The sequence below is a fragment of the Pelophylax lessonae genome, assembly GCF_965119305.1.
Source record: "Pelophylax lessonae genome assembly, chromosome: 3".
In the NCBI taxonomy this organism is placed as follows: Eukaryota; Metazoa; Chordata; class Amphibia; order Anura; family Ranidae; genus Pelophylax; species Pelophylax lessonae.
In genome coordinates this window covers 107,137,893-107,159,513 of record NC_138770.1, presented here as the reverse complement: position 1 = coordinate 107,159,513, position 21,621 = coordinate 107,137,893, and the positions used below count along the sequence as shown (strand labels likewise).

The 21,621-nt window shown below is 41.5% G+C and overlaps 1 protein-coding gene across 1 annotated transcript in view; it reads left to right on the top strand.

The window, feature by feature from the left end:
- The window catches only part of LOC309549047 (cytochrome P450 2K1-like), a 50,928-nt gene extending 39,508 nt beyond the window's left edge, over positions 1 to 11,420 (top strand). The window contains exons 9-10 of the mRNA XM_082249009.1: positions 9,649 to 9,781; positions 11,216 to 11,420. Of these exons, the coding sequence (XP_082105135.1) occupies positions 9,649 to 9,781; positions 11,216 to 11,394 (312 nt within the window). The 3' untranslated portion in view covers positions 11,395 to 11,420. The remainder of the gene's footprint in view (positions 1 to 9,648; positions 9,782 to 11,215) is intronic.
- Positions 11,421 to 21,621: the final 10,201 nt, after the last annotated feature.

Below are 21,621 nucleotides of genomic sequence, written 5' to 3'. Positions count from 1 at the left end.
GCTAGATGAGGAGTAGGGGGGGTATGGAACAGGCAGCACCCTCAAACCTTCAGAAGTATGAGATGAACCCCAACAACTTGGAAAGGTGGATCTCTCTCACACGTACCAACACAGACTATCCCCCAATTTAACTGATCCCCAAAGGTTTTTGATTAAATAGCGGAATAGAAAATATGATCCAAAAAAAGTGTATGTATATCACACGTACACAACCACACTAGGCCCCAATTACTATTGTTTGTACCCCTAAAAGGCTAGATGAGGAGTAGGGGGGGTATGGAACAGGCAGCACCCTCAAACCTTCAGAAGTATGAGATGAACCCCAACAACTTGGAAAGGTGGATCTCTCTCACACGTACCAACACAGACTATCCCCCAATTTAACTGATCCCCAAAGGTTTTTGATTAAATAGCGGAATAGAAAATATGATCCAAAAAAAGTGTATGTATATCACACGTACACAACCACACTAGGCCCCAATTACTATTGTTTGTACCCCTAAAAGGCTAGGAGTAGGGGGAGTATGGAACAGGCAGCACCCTCAAACCTTCAGAAGTATGAGATGAACCCCAAAAACTTGGAAAGGTGGATCTCTCTCACACGTACCAACACAGACTATCCCCCAATTTAACTGATCCCCAAAGGTTTTTGATTAAATAGCGGAATAGAAAATATAATCCAAAAAAAGTGTATGTATATCACACGTACACAACCACACTAGGCCCCAATTACTATTGTTTGTACCCCTAAAAGGCTAGATGAGGAGTAGGGGGGGTATGGAACAGGCAGCACCCTCAAACCTTCAGAAGTATGAGATGAACCCCAACAACTTGGAAAGGTGGATCTCTCTCACACGTACCAACACAGACTATCCCCCAATTTAACTGATCCCCAAAGGTTTTTGATTAAATAGCGGAATAGAAAATATGATCCAAAAAAAGTGTATGTATATCACACGTACACAACCACACTGGGCCCCAATTACTATTGTTTGTACCCCTAAAAGGCTAGATGAGGAGTAGGGGGAGTATGGAACAGGCAGCACCCTCAAACCTTCAGAAGTATGAGATGAACCCCAACAACTTGGAAAGGTGGATCTCTCTCACACGTACCAACACAGACTATCCCCCAATTTAACTGATCCCCAAAGGTTTTTGATTAAATAGCGGAATAGAAAATATGATCCAAAAAAAGTGTATGTATATCACACGTACACAACCACACTAGGCCCCAATTACTATTGTTTGTACCCCTAAAAGGCTAGGAGTAGGGGGAGTATGGAACAGGCAGCACCCTCAAACCTTCAGAAGTATGAGATGAACCCCAACAACTTGGAAAGGTGGATCTCTCTCACACGTACCAACACAGACTATCCCCCAATTTAACTGATCCCCAAAGGTTTTTGATTAAATAGCGGAATAGAAAATATGATCCAAAAAAAGTGTATGTATATCACACGTACACAACCACACTAGGCCCCAATTACTATTGTTTGTACCCCTAAAAGGCTAGATGAGGAGTAGGGGGGGTATGGAACAGGCAGCACCCTCAAATCTTCAGAAGTATGAGATGAACCCCAAAAACTTGGAAAGGTGGATCTCTCTCACACGTACCAACACAGACTATCCCCCAATTTAACTGATCCCCAAAGGTTTTTGATTAAATAGCGGAATAGAAAATATGATCCAAAAAAAGTGTATGTATATCACACGTACACAACCACACTAGGCCCCAATTACTATTGTTTGTACCCCTAAAAGGCTAGATGAGGAGTAGGGGGGGTATGGAACAGGCAGCACCCTCAAACCTTCAGAAGTATGAGATGAACCCCAACAACTTGGAAAGGTGGATCTCTCTCACACGTACCAACACAGACTATCCCCCAATTTAACTGATCCCCAAAGGTTTTTGATTAAATAGCGGAATAGAAAATATGATCCAAAAAAAGTGTATGTATATCACACGTACACAACCACACTGGGCCCCAATTACTATTGTTTGTACCCCTAAAAGGCTAGATGAGGAGTAGGGGGAGTATGGAACAGGCAGCACCCTCAAACCTTCAGAAGTATGAGATGAACCCCAACAACTTGGAAAGGTGGATCTCTCTCACACGTACCAACACAGACTATCCCCCAATTTAACTGATCCCCAAAGGTTTTTGATTAAATAGCGGAATAGAAAATATGATCCAAAAAAAGTGTATGTATATCACACGTACACAACCACACTAGGCCCCAATTACTATTGTTTGTACCCCTAAAAGGCTAGATGAGGAGTAGGGGGGGTATGGAACAGGCAGCACCCTCAAACCTTCAGAAGTATGAGATGAACCCCAACAACTTGGAAAGGTGGATCTCTCTCACACGTACCAACACAGACTATCCCCCAATTTAACTGATCCCCAAAGGTTTTTGATTAAATAGCGGAATAGAAAATATGATCCAAAAAAAGTGTATGTATATCACACGTACACAACCACACTAGGCCCCAATTACTATTGTTTGTACCCCTAAAAGGCTAGATGAGGAGTAGGGGGGGTATGGAACAGGCAGCACCCTCAAACCTTCAGAAGTATGAGATGAACCCCAACAACTTGGAAAGGTGGATCTCTCTCACACGTACCAACACAGACTATCCCCCAATTTAACTGATCCCCAAAGGTTTTTGATTAAATAGCGGAATAGAAAATATGATCCAAAAAAAGTGTATGTATATCACACGTACACAACCACACTGGGCCCCAATTACTATTGTTTGTAACCCTAAAAGGCTAGATGAGGAGTAGGGGGAGTATGGAACAGGCAGCACCCTCAAACCTTCAGAAGTATGAGATGAACCCCAACAACTTGGAAAGGTGGATCTCTCTCACACGTACCAACACAGACTATCCCCCAATTTAACTGATCCCCAAAGGTTTTTGATTAAATAGCGGAATAGAAAATATGATCCAAAAAAAGTGTATGTATATCACACGTACACAACCACACTAGGCCCCAATTACTATTGTTTGTACCCCTAAAAGGCTAGGAGTAGGGGGAGTATGGAACAGGCAGCACCCTCAAACCTTCAGAAGTATGAGATGAACCCCAACAACTTGGAAAGGTGGATCTCTCTCACACGTACCAACACAGACTATCCCCCAATTTAACTGATCCCCAAAGGTTTTTGATTAAATAGCGGAATAGAAAATATGATCCAAAAAAAGTGTATGTATATCACACGTACACAACCACACTAGGCCCCAATTACTATTGTTTGTACCCCTAAAAGGCTAGATGAGGAGTAGGGGGGGTATGGAACAGGCAGCACCCTCAAACCTTCAGAAGTATGAGATGAACCCCAACAACTTGGAAAGGTGGATCTCTCTCACACGTACCAACACAGACTATCCCCCAATTTAACTGATCCCCAAAGGTTTTTGATTAAATAGCGGAATAGAAAATATGATCCAAAAAAAGTGTATGTATATCACACGTACACAACCACACTAGGCCCCAATTACTATTGTTTGTACCCCTAAAAGGCTAGGAGTAGGGGGAGTATGGAACAGGCAGCACCCTCAAACCTTCAGAAGTATGAGATGAACCCCAACAACTTGGAAAGGTGGATCTCTCTCACACGTACCAACACAGACTATCCCCCAATTTAACTGATCCCCAAAGGTTTTTGATTAAATAGCGGAATAGAAAATATGATCCAAAAAAAGTGTATGTATATCACACGTACACAACCACACTAGGCCCCAATTACTATTGTTTGTACCCCTAAAAGGCTAGATGAGGAGTAGGGGGAGTATGGAACAGGCAGCACCCTCAAATCTTCAGAAGTATGAGATTGTGTTCACTGTACCCCACAAAGATTGAGTTCACTGCACCCCACAATGATTGTGTTCACTGCACCCCACAAAGATTGTGTTCACTGCACCTCACAAAGATTGTGTTCACTGTACCCCCCAAAGATTGTGTTCACTGCACCCCACAAAGATTCTGTTCACTGTACCCCACAAAGATTGTGTTCACTGCACCCTAAAAGGATGTTGTTCACTGCACCCCACAAAGATTGTGTTCACTGCACCCTAAAAGGATGTTGTTCACTGCACCCCAAAAAGATTGTGTTCACTGTACCCCCCCAAAGATTGTGTTCACTGCACCCCACAAAGATTGTGTTCACTGCACCCCAAAAAGATTGTGTTCACTGTACCCCCCAAAGATTGTGTTCACTGCACCCCAAAAAGATTGTGTTCACTGTACCCCCCAAAGATTGTGTTCACTGCACCCCACAAAGATTCTGTTCACTGTACCCCACAAAGATTGTGTTCACTGCACCCCAAAAAGATTGTGTTCACTGTACCCCCCCAAAGATTGTGTTCACTGCACCCCACAAAGATTCTGTTCACTGCACCCCACAAAGGATTTTGTTCACTGCACCCCAAAAAGATTGTGTTCACTGCACCCCAAAAAGGATTTTGATCACTGCACCCCAAAAAGGATGTTGTTCACTGCACCCCAAAAATGATTTTGTTCACTCCACCCCAAAAAGATTGTGTTCACTGCACCCCACAAAGATTGTGTTCACTGCACCCCAAAAAGATTGTGTTCACTGTACCCCCCAAAGATTGTGTTCACTGCACCCCACAAAGATTCTGTTCACTGTACCCCACAAAGATTGTGTTCACTGCACCCCAAAAAGATTGTGTTCACTGCACCCCAAAAAGGATGTTGTTCACTGCACCCCAAAAAGGATGTTGTTCACTCCACCCCAAAAAGATTGTGTTCACTGCACCCCACAAAGATTGTGTTCACTGCACCCCAAAAAGATTGTGTTCACTGCACCCCAAAAATGATTTTGTTCACTGCACCCCAAAAAGGATTTTGTTCACTGCACCCCAAAAAGGATGTTGTTCACTCCACCCCAAAAAGATTGTGTTCACTGCACCCCAAAAAGATTGTGTTCACTGCACCCCACAAAGGATTTTGTTTACTGCACCCCAAAAAGATTGTGTTCACTGCACCCCAAAAAGGATGTTGTTCACTGCACCCCAAAAAGGATTTTGTTCACTGCACCCCAAAAAGATTGTGTTCACTGCACCCCACAAAGGATTTTGTTCACTGCACCCCACAAAGATTGTGTTCACTGCACACCAAAAAGGATTGTGTTCACTGCACCCCAAAAAGATTTTGTTCACTGCACCCCAAAAAGATTGTGTTCACTGCAGCCCAAAAAGATTGTGTTCACTGCAGCCCAAAAAGATTGTGTTCACTGCAGCCCAAAAAGATTGTGTTCACTGCAGCCCAAAAAGATTGTGTTCACTGCAGCTCACACACAGAAAAATGGATGTGGATCACTGACACCTGCCTATCTCCAATCCCACACCACACAGCAATATCGATTGTAGTTTGTAGAACACAGTTTCCCTAAAATTCAGCAGACTCTGTCCCTAACAGGATTGAGAAGAGATCGTAGATCAGGATTGAGTGCAGATTCACCCCACCCCCCACACAGCAATATCGATTGTAGTTTGTAGAAGACACTGACCCTATAATTCAGCAGACTCTATCCCTAAAATGCCTACAACTCGCCCTGCCTAAACACTCCGACCTGTCCCTCAATTCTATCCGGACACAAATGGTTTTTTCCTGCCTATCTTTCCCTAATCAGCAGCCAGCACATTGATGTGTGCTCTGTCCCTTAGCTAAGCAGCAGAATGACGCTGCTGCGGCGGCTGCCTCGAACTTATAAAGACTTGGTCACATGCTTCAGACGGCCAATCACAGCTACTAAGACATTTGCAGGCATGGCTGGGATGGCTTAAGGCACACCAGTTAAACGATTGTTGATTGGCTGTTGAAAGCCCGCCATGAAAAGAGCGCCAAAGCATGCAAAACCCGGAAATAAAACGACCAAACACGGATTTTTACCCGAACATACAGTAAAGTGTCCGTGTCCGTGTTCGGGTACAAAAAATCCAATTATTCGGTACGAACACGAATAATACAGTCCGTGTTCGCTCAACACTACTGCCTATCTCCAATCCCACACCACACAGCAATATCGATTGTAGTTTGTAGAACACAGTTTCCCTAAAATTCAGCAGACTCTGTCCCTAACAGGATTGAGAAGAGATCGTAGATCAGGATTGAGTGCAGATTCACCCCACCCCCCACACAGCAATATCGATTGTAGTTTGTAGAAGACACTGACCCTATAATTCAGCAGACTCTATCCCTAAAATGCCTACAACTCGCCCTGCCTAAACACTCCGACCTGTCCCTCAATTCTATCCGGACACAAATGGTTTTTTCCTGCCTATCTTTCCCTAATCAGCAGCCAGCACATTGATGTGTGCTCTGTCCCTTAGCTAAGCAGCAGAATGACGCTGCTGCGGCGGCTGCCTCGAACTTATAAAGACTTGGTCACATGCTTCAGACGGCCAATCACAGCTACTAAGACATTTGCAGGCATGGCTGGGATGGCTTAAGGCACACCAGTTAAACGATTGTTGATTGGCTGTTGAAAGCCCGCCATGAAAAGAGCGCCAAAGCATGCAAAACCCGGAAATAAAACGACCGAACACGGATTTTTACCCGAACATACAGTAAAGTGTCCGTGTCCGTGTTCGGGTAAAAAAAATCCAATTATTCGGTACGAACACGAATAGTACAGTCCGTGTTCGCTCAACACTAGTCCCGAGATAAATTACCCTGTGGGTGAGAAGGAACTGCTTGCTATAAAATTGGCTCTGGAGAATTGGCGACATTTACTCGAAGGCACCCAATTACCAATAATTATATACACGGACCATAAAAACCTCCAATATCTTCAGACTAGCAAAACTCTCTCGCATCGACAGGTACGATGGTCACTATTCTTTCTAAGGTTTAACTTCCTAGTGACCTACACACCTGCAGATAAGAACAAAAAGGCGGATGCACTATCACGACTAACTGAAGAAAACTACTTTGAAATTCCTTCCGTTCCTATAATACCTCACAAACGCATTATTGGAGTTGTCCGTTCCTTGAAGGAAGAGGTTCTGCATGGTATCAGGTTGGATTCACCCCCACCACAACTAACTACCGATGCAGAAGGCTTCCTCTACTACAACGACAAACTTTACATACCACCTACCCTACGCACCAAGATCTTGGAATTATCGCATGATGTGCCTATGGCAGGACATATGGGTATGACAAAGACTTTCAATTTGATTTCTCTGCAATTCTGGTGGCCTGACATGAAAACATCTATACAAAAATTCGTCTCTTCATGCAATGTCTGTGCCAGGTCCAAAATTGACACTACGAGACCATCCGGTCTACTATGCAGTCTACCAATACCCCAAACTCCATGGGAGGTTCTGTCATTGGACTTCATCGTAGAATTGCCTCCTTCCAAAGGATTTAATACCATCTTGGTGTCAGTGGACCATCTGACAAAGATGGCACATTTCATTGCTATTCGCAGACTACCTTCGTCCAAACAAACGGCAGAACTCCTGATGAAACATGTCTTCAGATTACATGGTATCCCAAAAACTCTTTTGTCTGACCGTGGATCCCAATTTATTTCTAAATTCTGGCAAGAACTATGTCACATACTACGGATTGAGTGGAAGCTCACTTCTCCTTACCATCCGCAGACCAACGGACAGACTGAAAGAGTCAACCAATGCATCGAGCAGTATTTACGTTGTTACACCTCTTACCAACAGGATGATTGGTTGGATCTTCTCCCCCTGGCAGAATTTGCCTACAACAACGCAACTCACAGTACAACCAAGCAGAGTCCGTTCTACTTGAACTATGGGTTCCATCCCTCTATTCTCCCTCCACGCATCCTTCCTTCAAATAACCCAGTAGCCTCAGACTATCTTTCCCAAATAAAGGATTCTCTGGGTTTACTAAATACTACCATTGCACACGCTCACAGTCAACAAAAGAAGTACTATGATCTTCGTAGAAGACCTTCTTCACAGTATACTATCGGGGACCTCGTTTGGCTCTCAACAAAAAACTTGAGACTGAAGATCCCTAGCAAAAAGCTTGGACCTCTGTTCTTGGGACCTTTCCCAATCAAGAAACTTATTGGAAAAGCTGCAGTGCAGCTTACATTGACAATGGACCTAAAAATCCATCCCATTTTCCATGTGTCGCTACTAAAACCCCATGTTCCGGACCAAGGAATAAGGCCTAATATTCCACCTCCCCCTCCTGTACAAGTTGAAGGTGGAGAAGAATACGAGATAAAAGAGATTCTGGATTCTCGTATCTACAGAAGAAGACTTCAGTACTTGGTTAGATGGAAGAACTATGGGCCCCAAGACGACACCTGGCTAAACACCTCTGACATACATGCCCCTAGATTAATCCGCAATTTTCATGCGAGATACCCAGACAAACCAGCTCCAGAGGCCTTCAGGAGCAGGCCTTAAGGGGGGGGTATTGTAATGTTCCGGTACCTTTGGTACCCTAAATTACACTTTCCACAAGTGTATGCGCCCTACCATTTACTTTTGGAAAGGTGTGCATACACCTTTAAGACTGGAGCTGTCATCACTCAGCGCCGGACTAGATGGCTATTTAAGGCGTCGGTTCTCACTCACATGTGTTCGTTCAAACACCCTTATCTGGATGCTAACCTTGCTTGAAGCTTCCATGCTTGCAAGCTTACTTCGCTGACGGAACCTCGCTGCGCTGATCCCTGTATCCCGCTACTGGATCATCCGCCTCTCCTGAACCACCCTTCGGCTGTATCGCTAATAGTGCTAAGTACCCCGCAGGAGAATTCTCTATAAACTTATACTAAGCTTACACTATCTAGCTCTGCATAGTAGAGACTGTTTATCACATCTGCATAAACTAGATTGCTAGCTCTTGAGACTACTGCTACTTTTCTGCACTGGGTTGATCTCTTTTGTATGTCCACCTGCTATTCTATCATCTGCTATCATACAACATTGCTAAACCTTCCTGCATCCATCTGCTACTGTCTCACCATCAAGTGTCTATCACCTACCACCTCCACTCAACCTATCCCTCAATCTTCATCATTGTGTTACCACATGCATAAAGTCACTCTAAGAACCAGCTTGCTAATTGTGTGTATTTACTGGCTGAAATAAGACCTTCCACACATGATGAGTCATTGAGGTTGGGAATGGTATCTCGGCATATCTCTTACATGACTGCTGACGTGGAACTATTTCTGCAGCTGAAAATCCACACCATATAAAAACGCAGGAGCGTTACAACACTGAGCCCTAATCTGCATGCTTACTCCCTAAGCATAAATTCCCCCTCCTCCCAGTTCAAAGTTTCTTCCCCACCCTATCCCCCCTCCCAACATAAATCCCCCTAAATCACCACCAAAATGTCCCCTACTAGTAAAATGCTTACCCCCATTCTGCCCCCCAAATCCCCCCTTCACCACAAATCCCCCCCAATCTCCTTGTGGCACCCCCCACCTCACATAATACCAAAGTGCCCAGGGCATTTTAGCCTTTATAATAACTTCAATTAGTGAGTAGGTAGCCTTTACCTTCTGCATTTCAGTGCTTAATTTATAGCTTTGATCTGAGTGCCTTGAACAGATCCATCAACTAATAACAACTTCATCCAAATGCCTCTCCCATCTATTTTCTGCAGGGAACTCCATTACTGTATTCTGTTCTACGAGACAAAGAGTACTTTGAGAAGCCAGAAGAGTTTTACCCTCAGCACTTTCTAGACTCAGAGGGAAACCTTGTTAATAATGAAGCTTTTATACCATTTTCTGCAGGTGAGTAAACCAAAGGAGAGGAAATTTAAATTGTTACAAATACGTCAAGTGTACCTTTATGACTGTGAGAAAAACAGTGACAGACCAAGTCAACAGAGTGCACCAACCCAAAGATTACAAATGGGGCTACAGTTAGTCATTTCGTGCTGTCCAGTTTTCTAATGTGGAAAGATAGACATCTTTTAAGCCAAAGCCTTTAATCAGTCTACATTAAAAGTGATATAATAAAAAGTATGGAGGGCATGGATCTATGATACTCCAATAATAAGATCTCCCTGACATGAGACCACATTGTCCACCAAATAGTTTGGGTGATACATTTTCCATGCATTCGCTGTGTTGCTGCCTTCAATCAGATGATTCTTTTGCTTTGGGTATTGACTTCACTACTTCTCACTCCCATATGCAATAAAATATATGTATTTTTTACTTTTCTCATCCTTGCTCTGCAGTTTGAACAGGGCACTAATTAAGAGAAGTTTTAACTATGAACTTTCAAGGCAAGACAGCTGAAAAACAGATCTTGCATCTCTCTCTAAAACAGCAGCAAGGAGTGCTTGAAATCTTAAACAAAGGTGGAAAAAAAGAGTGCAAAGATCTTGTGCAATAAAGACAACCTATAATAAATACCAATAAAAAAATAAATAAAAAAAAACATATATAATGTACTCACAAGAACTAGGGTATATAGATGCCATGTTTTGAAAGCCATGCAATCTGGTATGTAAGATAGAGTAATGCTGAGAGACAAAGGCTGCAGGCTTGAGAAGGGGGGGCATTTCCCCAAAATGCATTGCATTGACAACCAGGAACACAGTGAAGTAAATGTATAACTAACTCCCACAGCTTCAAGTGTGCTCTGGCGCGGAGCCCACTGCAGGTACAGTCTCATAAACACAGCCACCTATCTGAAAGCTGTCCTGAAAGTTTGAGAAGAGTCACTTCATCCCTGCAGTTTTTGCTGCCGGCCATGGCTCTAGCTTATTCTCTAGATTGCATGGGTGTCAAACCATTGCCCTATGTAAATTTTATTTACTTTTCTATTAATATTTATTGAAAGCTGTTTTTATCGTGCAAGATGCTTGCGCCCTCTCTTTATTTTTATTTTTTATTTTTGTTCTAACATTTATGCATACTATACATTGATTTGTACAAAGTGTTGAGAACTCTTTAGTGACAAGGATATGTGAGCACAGAAAAAGCGCTGTACATATTGATTGGTGTAGTGCAAAGCCCTGTCATGGCTCTAACAATGTGATCTGCCCCCACAACGCACCCACATTGGAAAGAGTGAGGAGATGGCACATGAAGAGGTCTCCATCTGAATCTAGAGGGACACAGAAATGGAATGTTGTCTGTTCTACAGGTGTAACAGTCAATAATATTTCTTAGTAATTATTTTAATAATGATTTTTACTTTATTTCTTTTCCAAGGTAAGAGGAGTTGTGCTGGAGAGACTCTGGCTAAAATGGAACTGTTTCTCTTCTTCACAACACTGCTTCAAAACTTCACCTTTCAGGCTCCACCTGGAGCAAAATTGGACCTCACAGGTGCTATTGGTTTCACAACCCCTCCACTGAAGCATGAGCTCTGTGCAATCCCTCGCAATTAAAATGGAAGTAAATAAATGAATAGTAATTGTGGACTGGGTTTATTATTTTCTGAAAGAGGATGTGTTTTTTGATTTCTAGAATTGTAATTCAAAGCTCCATATATGAAGATCAAAGGCACCTCGAGATTAGTGAGTTGTATGTTTATAAGTGAAACTGAACAAGATTAAATAAACGAACTAGGAAGGAGGTCAATTACATACTGTAATATGCTTAAGACTAATAAGTATTAATATAGGAACACAAATGGAACATAAATATGTAAATCACTGATTGTGAAGATAAGGTCTGACAACTCAATACCATGTGGAGAGAGTGGGGAAGTCATGTTGCACACAATGCCATCTTCATTTCTCCAAGACTTGCTAATAACAAAAACTTTCAGATTTAAATCTCATGTCTGTGTTAGCATTCAGGAAAGGTAATATGATGAACAAAAGAAAACAACAAGCTTACATTGGAACTAAACCCCGCAAATTAAATACCAAAAACAGTTACATTCAAGGCATTCCATGATAACAGTTTTGTGTGCTCTCAAGTGAACTGTCAAGCCATAAAATGGCTGGTGTCACAACTGATCACAGGTGCAGCACCATGGCAACTGCTGTTTAAACTGAGGCTAAAATGGCAGCTTCCTTGGCTGAAAAGATTGGAGGGTTTAGTTCTACTTTAGGACATATTGACACAAAGCAGATTAGCTAGAATGGAACCAAGCACAAATCTGGTTCATATTCCATAATACAGGCTGTGATAGACAATACATTTATAAAACCTGTAATGTAAAAAAAAATAAGCAATCAGTCCGACACCAAACACACCTATTTTCCAAGATCCAGAAGGCTAATGTGTGGGGAGGTGCAGTAACCATTTAGGCTCCATTCACACCTAGGCTTTTGGAATTGTGGGTGGAATCACGATTCCAAATTACTTCTTAATAGCACCCCAATCGTGGTGCGATTTTGCCACGCGACAAATCACGGCAAAATCGCGCAAACAAGATCGTGGGATGCTTGTGGCCCAAAAGAAAGAAATGTAATTGAAAGTTCCCATGATCAAAGGCACCTCCAAATTGGTCAAAGGTGCAGGTTTAGAAGTAAAACTGAACAAGATAAAATAAATGAACTACGAATAACATGTACATAATATGCTAAAATATTAGCATTTAAAATGCTAAAATATTGGCATATAAAAGACTAAGTACTGATACAGGAATTGGATCGTGAAAGCACCTGTCAGGACTGGGCCTGAACATATGACCTTACTGCATCCGGCAGTAGCTCTTCTTGCTGAGCCATCTGAGATGCTGGGAAGCTCACTGTCGGATCTCTTAGAACATTCTTGCTTTGCCACCTATTTCCAGTGAACCTTGAACTCTATGCTCCTCCCATGAACAGCCTGATTTGAGCCATGTCTCTGCACTTCCTGTTTACCAGATTATTGTGCTTTGTCCAGCTGATATCTTGCTCATTTGCTTACCAGAATCTGTCCTTATCTCCACTTCCACTTGTTACCTTTGGCTTGTTCCTTGACTATGCTTATGCTTAATCCCTACATGCAACCATTTGTAATGGACCTTTGGCTTGTTCCTCAACTATGCTTCCAGATCCCAATCTGCAACCACTTGTTACTGACCTCCAGCTTATTTACTGACTACTGGTCTGCTTGATCCCTACCTGCTATATCTGCTACTGGACACCGGCTTGTTCACCTGCTGGTGGGGCCATCCCTAGGACCGTCAGAATTATATACTAGTGGTATATCCCCTGTGCCAATGTAAACAGTATAATTGATATAAATAAAAATGATAAGCAGCTTGCACGTTTGCTGGCTGATTTTGCACTTGAGGACACCTGGAGACACCTTTATCCCACTCATAGGGCCTACTCCTGTTTCTCTACTCCTCACTCCTCCATGTCTCATATTGACCAAGTCCTGATCTCCCAGTGTCTCCTCCCCAGGCTGCAGGGTGCAGGATTTAGCCCACGCATTCCATCTGACCACGCTCCCTATTGGGTTACTTTTAGGCGGTGTGTGACACCCCCGTTCCGACTTGGAGGCTGAACCCCTTTTGGTTGTCTCTTCTGCCAGATCTCAATAATCTAGCAGATGAGTGGCGATTTTTCTTCAGCTCTAATGCGGATACGGTCTCTCCCTTGCTTGTGTGGGAAATGTTCAAGAAGCACTCCCGGCTTCTTTTGAGCGAACGTATCAATAGGCATAAACGCTCCTCTGAGGTATTGTACTCCCAGGCGATGGATCGCCTCCGTGCCCTGAAGGACCGTTATGTGGAGGCCCCCGTGCCTGATGCATTTGCGGATCACAAACTTCAGACTCGGGTGACTGAACAACTATGCTTTGAAAAAGCCAGGCGCCAAATGTTTTTTGCTAAACAATGGTTGTTTGAGCAAGGGGAACGCCTGGGTAGGCATTTGGCCTATCTGGCCCACGTTGACTCTAGGCCCCCTGTGGTAATAATGTTACAATCCCAGGCCCATGGCCTTATTAGGGAACTGGAAGAAGTGGCTACCGAGTTTGTTACTTTTTTTAGTGCGGTATATGCATCTAAGGCTGACTATTCTCTTCCATTGTTATGTCATTTTTTAGGTGAACTTACCTTCCCCACACTCTCTGCTTCGCAGGTTCAGATGTTGGAGGCACCTATATTGGAGGAGGATATTGTGACGGCGATGTCCCATTTTGCTAGGTCTAAAGCCCCTGGGTCAGACGGCTTGCTGATTGAGTTTTATTGGGAATTCTCTGATCCACTGGTCCCTAAACTTCTAGAGCTATATCAGGCGGCCTATGAGGTGAATGTTCTGCCGAAGTCTATGAGAGAGGCACTCATCGTGCTCATACCTAAACCGGGCAATGATCCCCATCAGCCGGGGTCGTGCAGACCAATATCGTTGCTGCAAACGGATATCAAGATCTTGGCATTGAGACTAAATAAGGTGTCTCCAGATCAAACTGGATTCATGCCCGCTAAGAATACCGCTTTTAATACCGGGCTTTTGTATATGAATCTTCAAACTTCTCACACGCAGATCAGCACCAGAGTGGTAGTGTCTTTAGATGCAGCCAAGGCTTTTGACTCTGTTGAATGGCCGTACCTGTGGCAGTGACACCGCCGCTTTGGCTTTGGCCCTAACTTTATTAAATGGCTCACTATATTATATAATGCACAGAGGACGAAAGTTGTCGCTAATGGATGGACCTCGGCTGCGTTCCCCCTGTCTAGGGGGGCGCGTCAGGGGTTTCCCATTTCGCCCCTGTTGTATGCCTTGGCTGTGGAGCCGTTGGCCATGGCCCTGAGGGCCCACCCTGGTTTCCAGGTATTGCGCTCCGGTGATCTGGTGGAGAAAATTGGACTCTACGTGGATGATATGCTTCTGTACCTCCCTGATTCTGGACCTTCGTTCGAACTTGCCCTTCAAATTTTTGAACATTTTGGGGTCTTCTCAGGCCTCAAAATTAATTGGGATAAGTCCCAGATCCTCCCCATTGATATCTTTCCTCCTCCGGTGGAACAGTCCTCCTTGCCGCTACAGAGAGTTAGCTCGCTTGGCTATTTGGGGGTTTTCGTCACTACGTTGACGGCTTCAGTGGGTACCTACCCTGGCCCTGGTGGCCAACCAAGCCCTGTTTGGTCTTAATGCTATATGGCATGTAAGACCAACTACATCTGGTGAGCGACCCATCTACTACTACCATTACACGGTGGAGAGTGATCGGTGCCATTCGCATACCACAAGGCTGATTGGCAGACCTGCATTGAGCACCTGAACTTTTTTGCACAGGAACAGTCCTTTGAACTGTGATCACAAAAGTCACCTTATACTTATATGTACTATACAGAGCACTAAAGAGACACCAGCACCTTATATTTCATATGCACTTTATTTTGAATTGCTGTATTGTATGCACTGAGAAATATTGATTACCACTGCATAATTTTGCACAATTTCATTTGATGCACTTACTCATAATTTATTGTATGTTTTATTACCCACAAGTATTATGGTTTAAACATCTGAAATTGTCACATATATATTATTAGCAAGCGCTATAGGTAGCCCCTTATTTAAAGGGCTATACACATCCATCCCGAGGACCGCAACCTAGTACTAATATGCAGTAAATACTATCTCCACCATTAGGAGCTCTGGTTAGTGCTTAGACCCCGCACCTTATGTGAGCCCATTATCTGCCAGGGTCACCTGCTTGTGTACTTATCCAGTTGGTTTGTGGGAGCCTTTTTATTGCTATAGCTACTGGTCCCTAACCCTAACCCCTGACCATGACAGAAACATAAATATATTAATCATAGAAACATAGAAACATAGAATGTGTCGACAGATAAGAACCATTTGGCCCATCTAGTCTGCCCAATATATCTGAATCCTATGAATAGTCCCTGGCCCTATCTTATATGAAGGATAGCCTTATGCCTATCCCATGCATGCTTAAACTCCTTCACTGTATTTGCAGCTACCACTTCTGCAGGAAGGTTATTCCATGCATCCACTACTCTCTCAGTAAAGTAATACTTCCTCATATTACTTTTAAACCTTTGCCCCTCTAATTTAAAACTGTGTCCTCTTGTGGTAGTTTTTCTTCTTTTAAATATGCTCTCCTCCTTTACCGAGTTGATTCCCTTTATGTATTTAAAAGTTTCTATCATATCCCCTCTGTCTCTTAAGGTCCTTTAACCTTTCCTGGTAAGTTTTTTCCTGCAATCCATGTACTAGTTTAGTAGCTCTTCTCTGAACTCTCTCTAGAGTATCTATATCCTTCTGGAGATATGGCCTCCAGTACTGTGCACAATACTCCAAGTGAGGTCTCACCAGTGTTCTGTACAGCGGCATAAGCACTTCTCTCTTTCTACTGCTTATACCTCTCCCTATACATCCAAGCATTCTGCTGGCATTTCGTGCTGCTCTATTACATTGTCTTCCCACCTTTAAGTCTTCTGAAATAATTACTCCTAAATCCCTTTCCTCAGATACTGAGGTCAGGACTGTGTCAAATATTCTATATTCTGCCCTTGGGTTTTTACGCCCCAGGTGCATTATCTTGCACTTATCCACATTAAATTTCAGTTGCCAGAGTTCTGACCATTCTTCTAGTTTTCCTAAATCCTTTTCCATTTGGCGTTTCCCTCCAGGAACATCAACCCTGTTACATATCTTTGTGTCATCAGCAAAAAGACAAACCTTACCATCGAGGCCTTTTGCAATATCACTTATGAAGATATTAAACAAAATTGGTCCCAGTACAGATCCCTGAGGTACCCCACTGGTAACATGACCTTGTTCTGAATGTTCTCCATTGACTACAACCCTCTGTTGTCTGTCACTCAGCCACTGCCTAATCCACTCAACAATATGGGAGTCCATGCTCAATGACTGCAGTTTATTGATAAGTCTTCTATGTGGGACAGTGTCAAAAGCCTTACTAAAATCTAGAAATGCAATGTCTACTGCACCTCCACTGTCTATTATTTTAGTCACCCAGTCAAAATAATCTATAAGATTTGTTTGACATGATCTCCCTGAAGTAAACCCATGTTGTTTTTCATCTTGCAATCCATGGGATTTAAGATGTTCCACAATCCTATCCTTTAATAGGGTTTCCATTAATTTGCCTACTATTGATGTCAGACTCACTGGTCTATAGTTGCTCGATTCCTCCCTACTACCTTTCTTGTGAATGGGCACGACATTTGCCAATTTCCAATCTTCCGGGACGACTCCTGTTACTAATAATTGGTTAAATAAATCTGTTAATGATTTTGCCAGCTCAACACTAAGCTCTTTTAATAATTTTGGGTGTATCTCATCAGGACCCTGTGACTTATTTGTCTTCACTTTAGACAGCAATCTTAGAACGTCTTCCTCTGTAAAGACACATGCATCAAACAATTCATTAGTCATCCTTTCAAGTGGAGGTCCTTCTCCTTCTTTTTCTTCTGTAAAAACTGAACAGAAGTATTCATTAAGGCAGTCGGCTAGCCCTTTATTCTCTTCTACATACCTTCCGTCCTTTGTTTTTAATTTAGTTATTCCTTGTTTTAATTTCCTTTTTTCATTTATATATCTGAAGAATGTCTTATCCCCCTTTTTCATAGACTGAGCTAGTTTTTCTTCTGCCTGCGCTTTAGAAGTTCTTATAACTTGCTTGGCCTCTTTCTGCCTATTCTTGTAGATAATCACTGACAATAATGAGGTCTGACAATCCCAATCAGTGTGGAGAGGGTGGTAAAGTCCTAATTAACACAGTGCCAACCTTGTTTCACCAAAAAATCACACAAAAGAAAACAACCAGCTTAAGACACACTGGGGTTGACTTACTAAAGGTAAATAGGCTGTGCACTTTGCAAGTGCAGTTGCACTTATGTTTCCCAATGCTTAATGAATGTGATGAAGAATATTTGGTGCAAGGAAAACAGGATTTTTGCTTGCACATGATTGGATGATGGAAGTCAGCAGAGTTTTACCACATTCACTAAGCTCTGGGGGAAATGAATGTAACTGCACTTGCAAAGTGCACAGTCTATTTGCCTTTAGTAAATCACCACCAATGACACAGATCAGCTAGAATAGAATGCAGCTCTGCTACAATTTAATACAGAAACAACCAATATTTGCAATGTAGTTCACTCATAAATGACTGTTTTTAAACCAATTTGTTGAATAATTTGAGCAATTACAAATTTTAGTGTGGGTTTTTTAGGTACTGAGCCCAGTGGACAAGTGGACAACATTCATCAAACCTGTAATGTATAAAAAAAAAAAATAAAAAAAATATATATAACACCAAACACACCTATATTACAAAATCCAACAGACCAATGGAACATATTAGATATTCTAAGAGATATATGCATCTGCTTTATATCATAATTGGTCTCTATCAAATGGAAATTTTCTTCTGTGCAATCATATGTTGGTAATTGCATGGTAAAACCTGTCAGATGGAACCATAGATGAATTTAGAAAAGTTGGCATTAAGTGTATGTCTACTAAGCATCATGAAATAGTCTCCAGCTTCTTCAGCACAACCCTCAGACCCTTTTATTAGTTGTGTATTTCGGTATTTCTGTAAACATCCTCGGGTAGTTAAAATGATGTCTGCATTTGCAGCTATGCAGAAAAATGCTAAAAATAATTTATAAGAGCCAGTGACTCTAATATATCAGCTTGGACTTACTCTGAAAATTAATTGGACATATTTGCTTATTTTTCTGTTTTGTAATATATATTTTTGTAGGTATTTTCTTGAATACTTTTTCTTTTTTTAAAAAAAATATTTTAAAATTGTTAAGCTGAATCTCTAAATGCCCTAATCATAAATGAAATAATCTATTCCTCTGTGAGAACCACCTTATTTTAAAACGACAGAATGTTACATTCAAACACGTAGTAGCAGCTACTGTTTGTGTGTTTTTTGAAGCTCAGGAAACTTATTGGATATTTACACTGAATAGCATTGTCCCAGGAGGGCTAAATGAGGAAACAGGTAACACTATTTTGTAACAAATCACTCTTCCTTTCCTCTCTAAATAAAAACAGTGCAGTTGTTGTAACAATTTATTGTTCTCTTAAGCAATAGAACACATAGTTTTCAAAAATAATTGGGACTTTATATGAGGTGTGGCCAGTTTACAAATAATGATATAAATGATAATTCATATACATATGCTGGTAAGCACAAACAAGTATATAATCAATCAACATCACGTATTTATTACATATCCATAGCAGTTAACATCAGTACATATAAAATGCAAAAACAGTAGACAAACATACAAGGTATGTATATATAAAGAATAATCTGATAAAACCATACACAATGATAAGGGCAATAAAATAATTTTCCAAAGAAATGTGTAATTGAAATGAGTAGAGAATGGTTAAATGCATGATGGAGCTTGCAAATATAGATTGCCTCATAGGCTCAATGCGTTTTGTGAAAATAGGTTTCACTTCCTCAGGGGCAGGCATGATTCTGATATCTAAAAGGACACATATACATAAGTGATATTGCATCCAATGAAAAAGTATATTTGAAATATTAGGTACGAAGTGTAACTTACACATAGGTTTTAACTGTCAATGAGGCTGTGAATCACCCAGAAATAAGTCCAAAATGGGAACTGAGGGAGCATTAACCCCCGCACAAGGCCAGAGCGCAAGGTCCATGTACACGTGTAACATAAATGTCAGAGTAGGGTAGCTTTGCATTAGCGAGATATGAAGTGATCTGTAAAAATAGTATAATTGTAGATGTAGTGTCATTTTGGGTTATTAAGAATTGTATTATTTAAAAAATAAGATCAGCGCTCAACTTTTCAACAGGGGGACCACTAGATCTAATATAAATGTATGTAGAAAAGACGTGACTTAAAAGAATATTGAATGGTGATCAAATTAATAAATGTGTCAATAATGCTGAATGTATAGAGTGATGAGAGAATAAATAAATGTATACAAAGTTGCAATGCTGAGTGACTGTTCAAGTAAACCAAGCTCATGTGTGACTCTATACAATCAAATAAATACAACTCATAAAAGTGTAGAACATGAGTGACAGTGACAAAAATAAAAACTAAATATAGCAATATTATGCTAAAAACGTGCTTAAATAGTCCATAAAGTGCATATATTAATTTAACAAATATACATGATAGCAGTCCCAAATGAAGTAAATAAAGTGCAGTGTGCCAAAAACAAATCTTTCTATATATGGTGATCTTTCCAATCAACTCAAAAAAGTGAAAAGTGCTCTTCAAACACAGCAAGGTGAGTGTATCCCGGTGAGCATACAATCCAGACACCGAGTGCAGTGGCCGCTCACCTCCACAACACTCAGATTGAGCGTTAGATATAACAATCCTGGCAACCCTTTTCAACTTGTTCGCTAACAACCCAGCGTGCTCCAGCAGCAATGGATACAATAATGGAGATATCGCAGCATAGGAAGCTCAGAACTGCCTTAATTCCTGTGTTGGTAACTGCACATGCTGATATGCCCCTCACACTAAAAAGGACCGGGTCCTTTTTAGTGTGAGGGGCATATCAGCATGTGCAGTTACCAACACAGGAATTAAGGCAGTTCTGAGCTTCCTATGCTGCGATATCTCCATTATTGTATCCATTGCTGCTGGAGCACGCTGGGTTGTTAGCGAACAAGTTGAAAAGGGTTGCCAGGATTGTTATATCTAACGCTCAATCTGAGTGTTGTGGAGGTGAGCGGCCACTGCACTCGGTGTCTGGATTGTATGCTCACCGGGATACACTCACCTTGCTGTGTTTGAAGAGCACTTTTCACTTTTTTGAGTTGATTGGAAAGATCACCATATATAGAAAGATTTGTTTTTGGCACACTGCACTTTATTTACTTCATTTGGGACTGCTATCATGTATATTTGTTAAATTAATATATGCACTTTATGGACTATTGAAGCACGTTTTTAGCATAATATTGCTATATTTAGTTTTTATTTTTGTCACTGTCACTCATGTTCTACACTTTTATGAGTTGTATTTATTTGATTGTATAGAGTCACACATGAGCTTGGTTTACTTGAACAGTCACTCAGCATTGCATCTTTGATTGGATTTATTTTGTATACATTTATTTATTCTATCATCACTCTATACATTCAGCATTATTGACACATTTATTAATTTGATCACCATTCAATATTCTTTTAAGTCACGTCTTTTCTACATACATTTATATTAGATCTAGTGGTCCCCCTGTTGAAAAGTTGAGCGCTGATCTTATTTTTTAATTACGTTGTGATTAGTGGTGACACTATTAGAATCAGCTGCTGGCTTGGAGGAGTTCCACATCTATTTTTTAGATTGGGAAGATCCATCTGATCGCTTACCTCAAAATCGCGCATAAGTTTATTATTTAAGAATTGTATTATGTAGTATCAGTCATACACATATGTCCTGTTATTTGCATCTGAAATGGGACAGGACCATTCTCCAGGATAGAGTTGACACCTACATCGCAATAAAAGTCTCCGATGCAAGGAAACAAAATTGTCACCTTCCTGGAGCCTCGAAGACGAAATGGTCACCTTCCTGAGGCCTCAAAGGAAACTGCTAGACATCTTGGCTACGAGGGGACAAGGAGAGGCTCCAAATGGTCTGCAAGCTCTGGTTGGTATCATCAGATTTAAGAAATGTATTTTATCTCTCATAAAAGTTAAAATA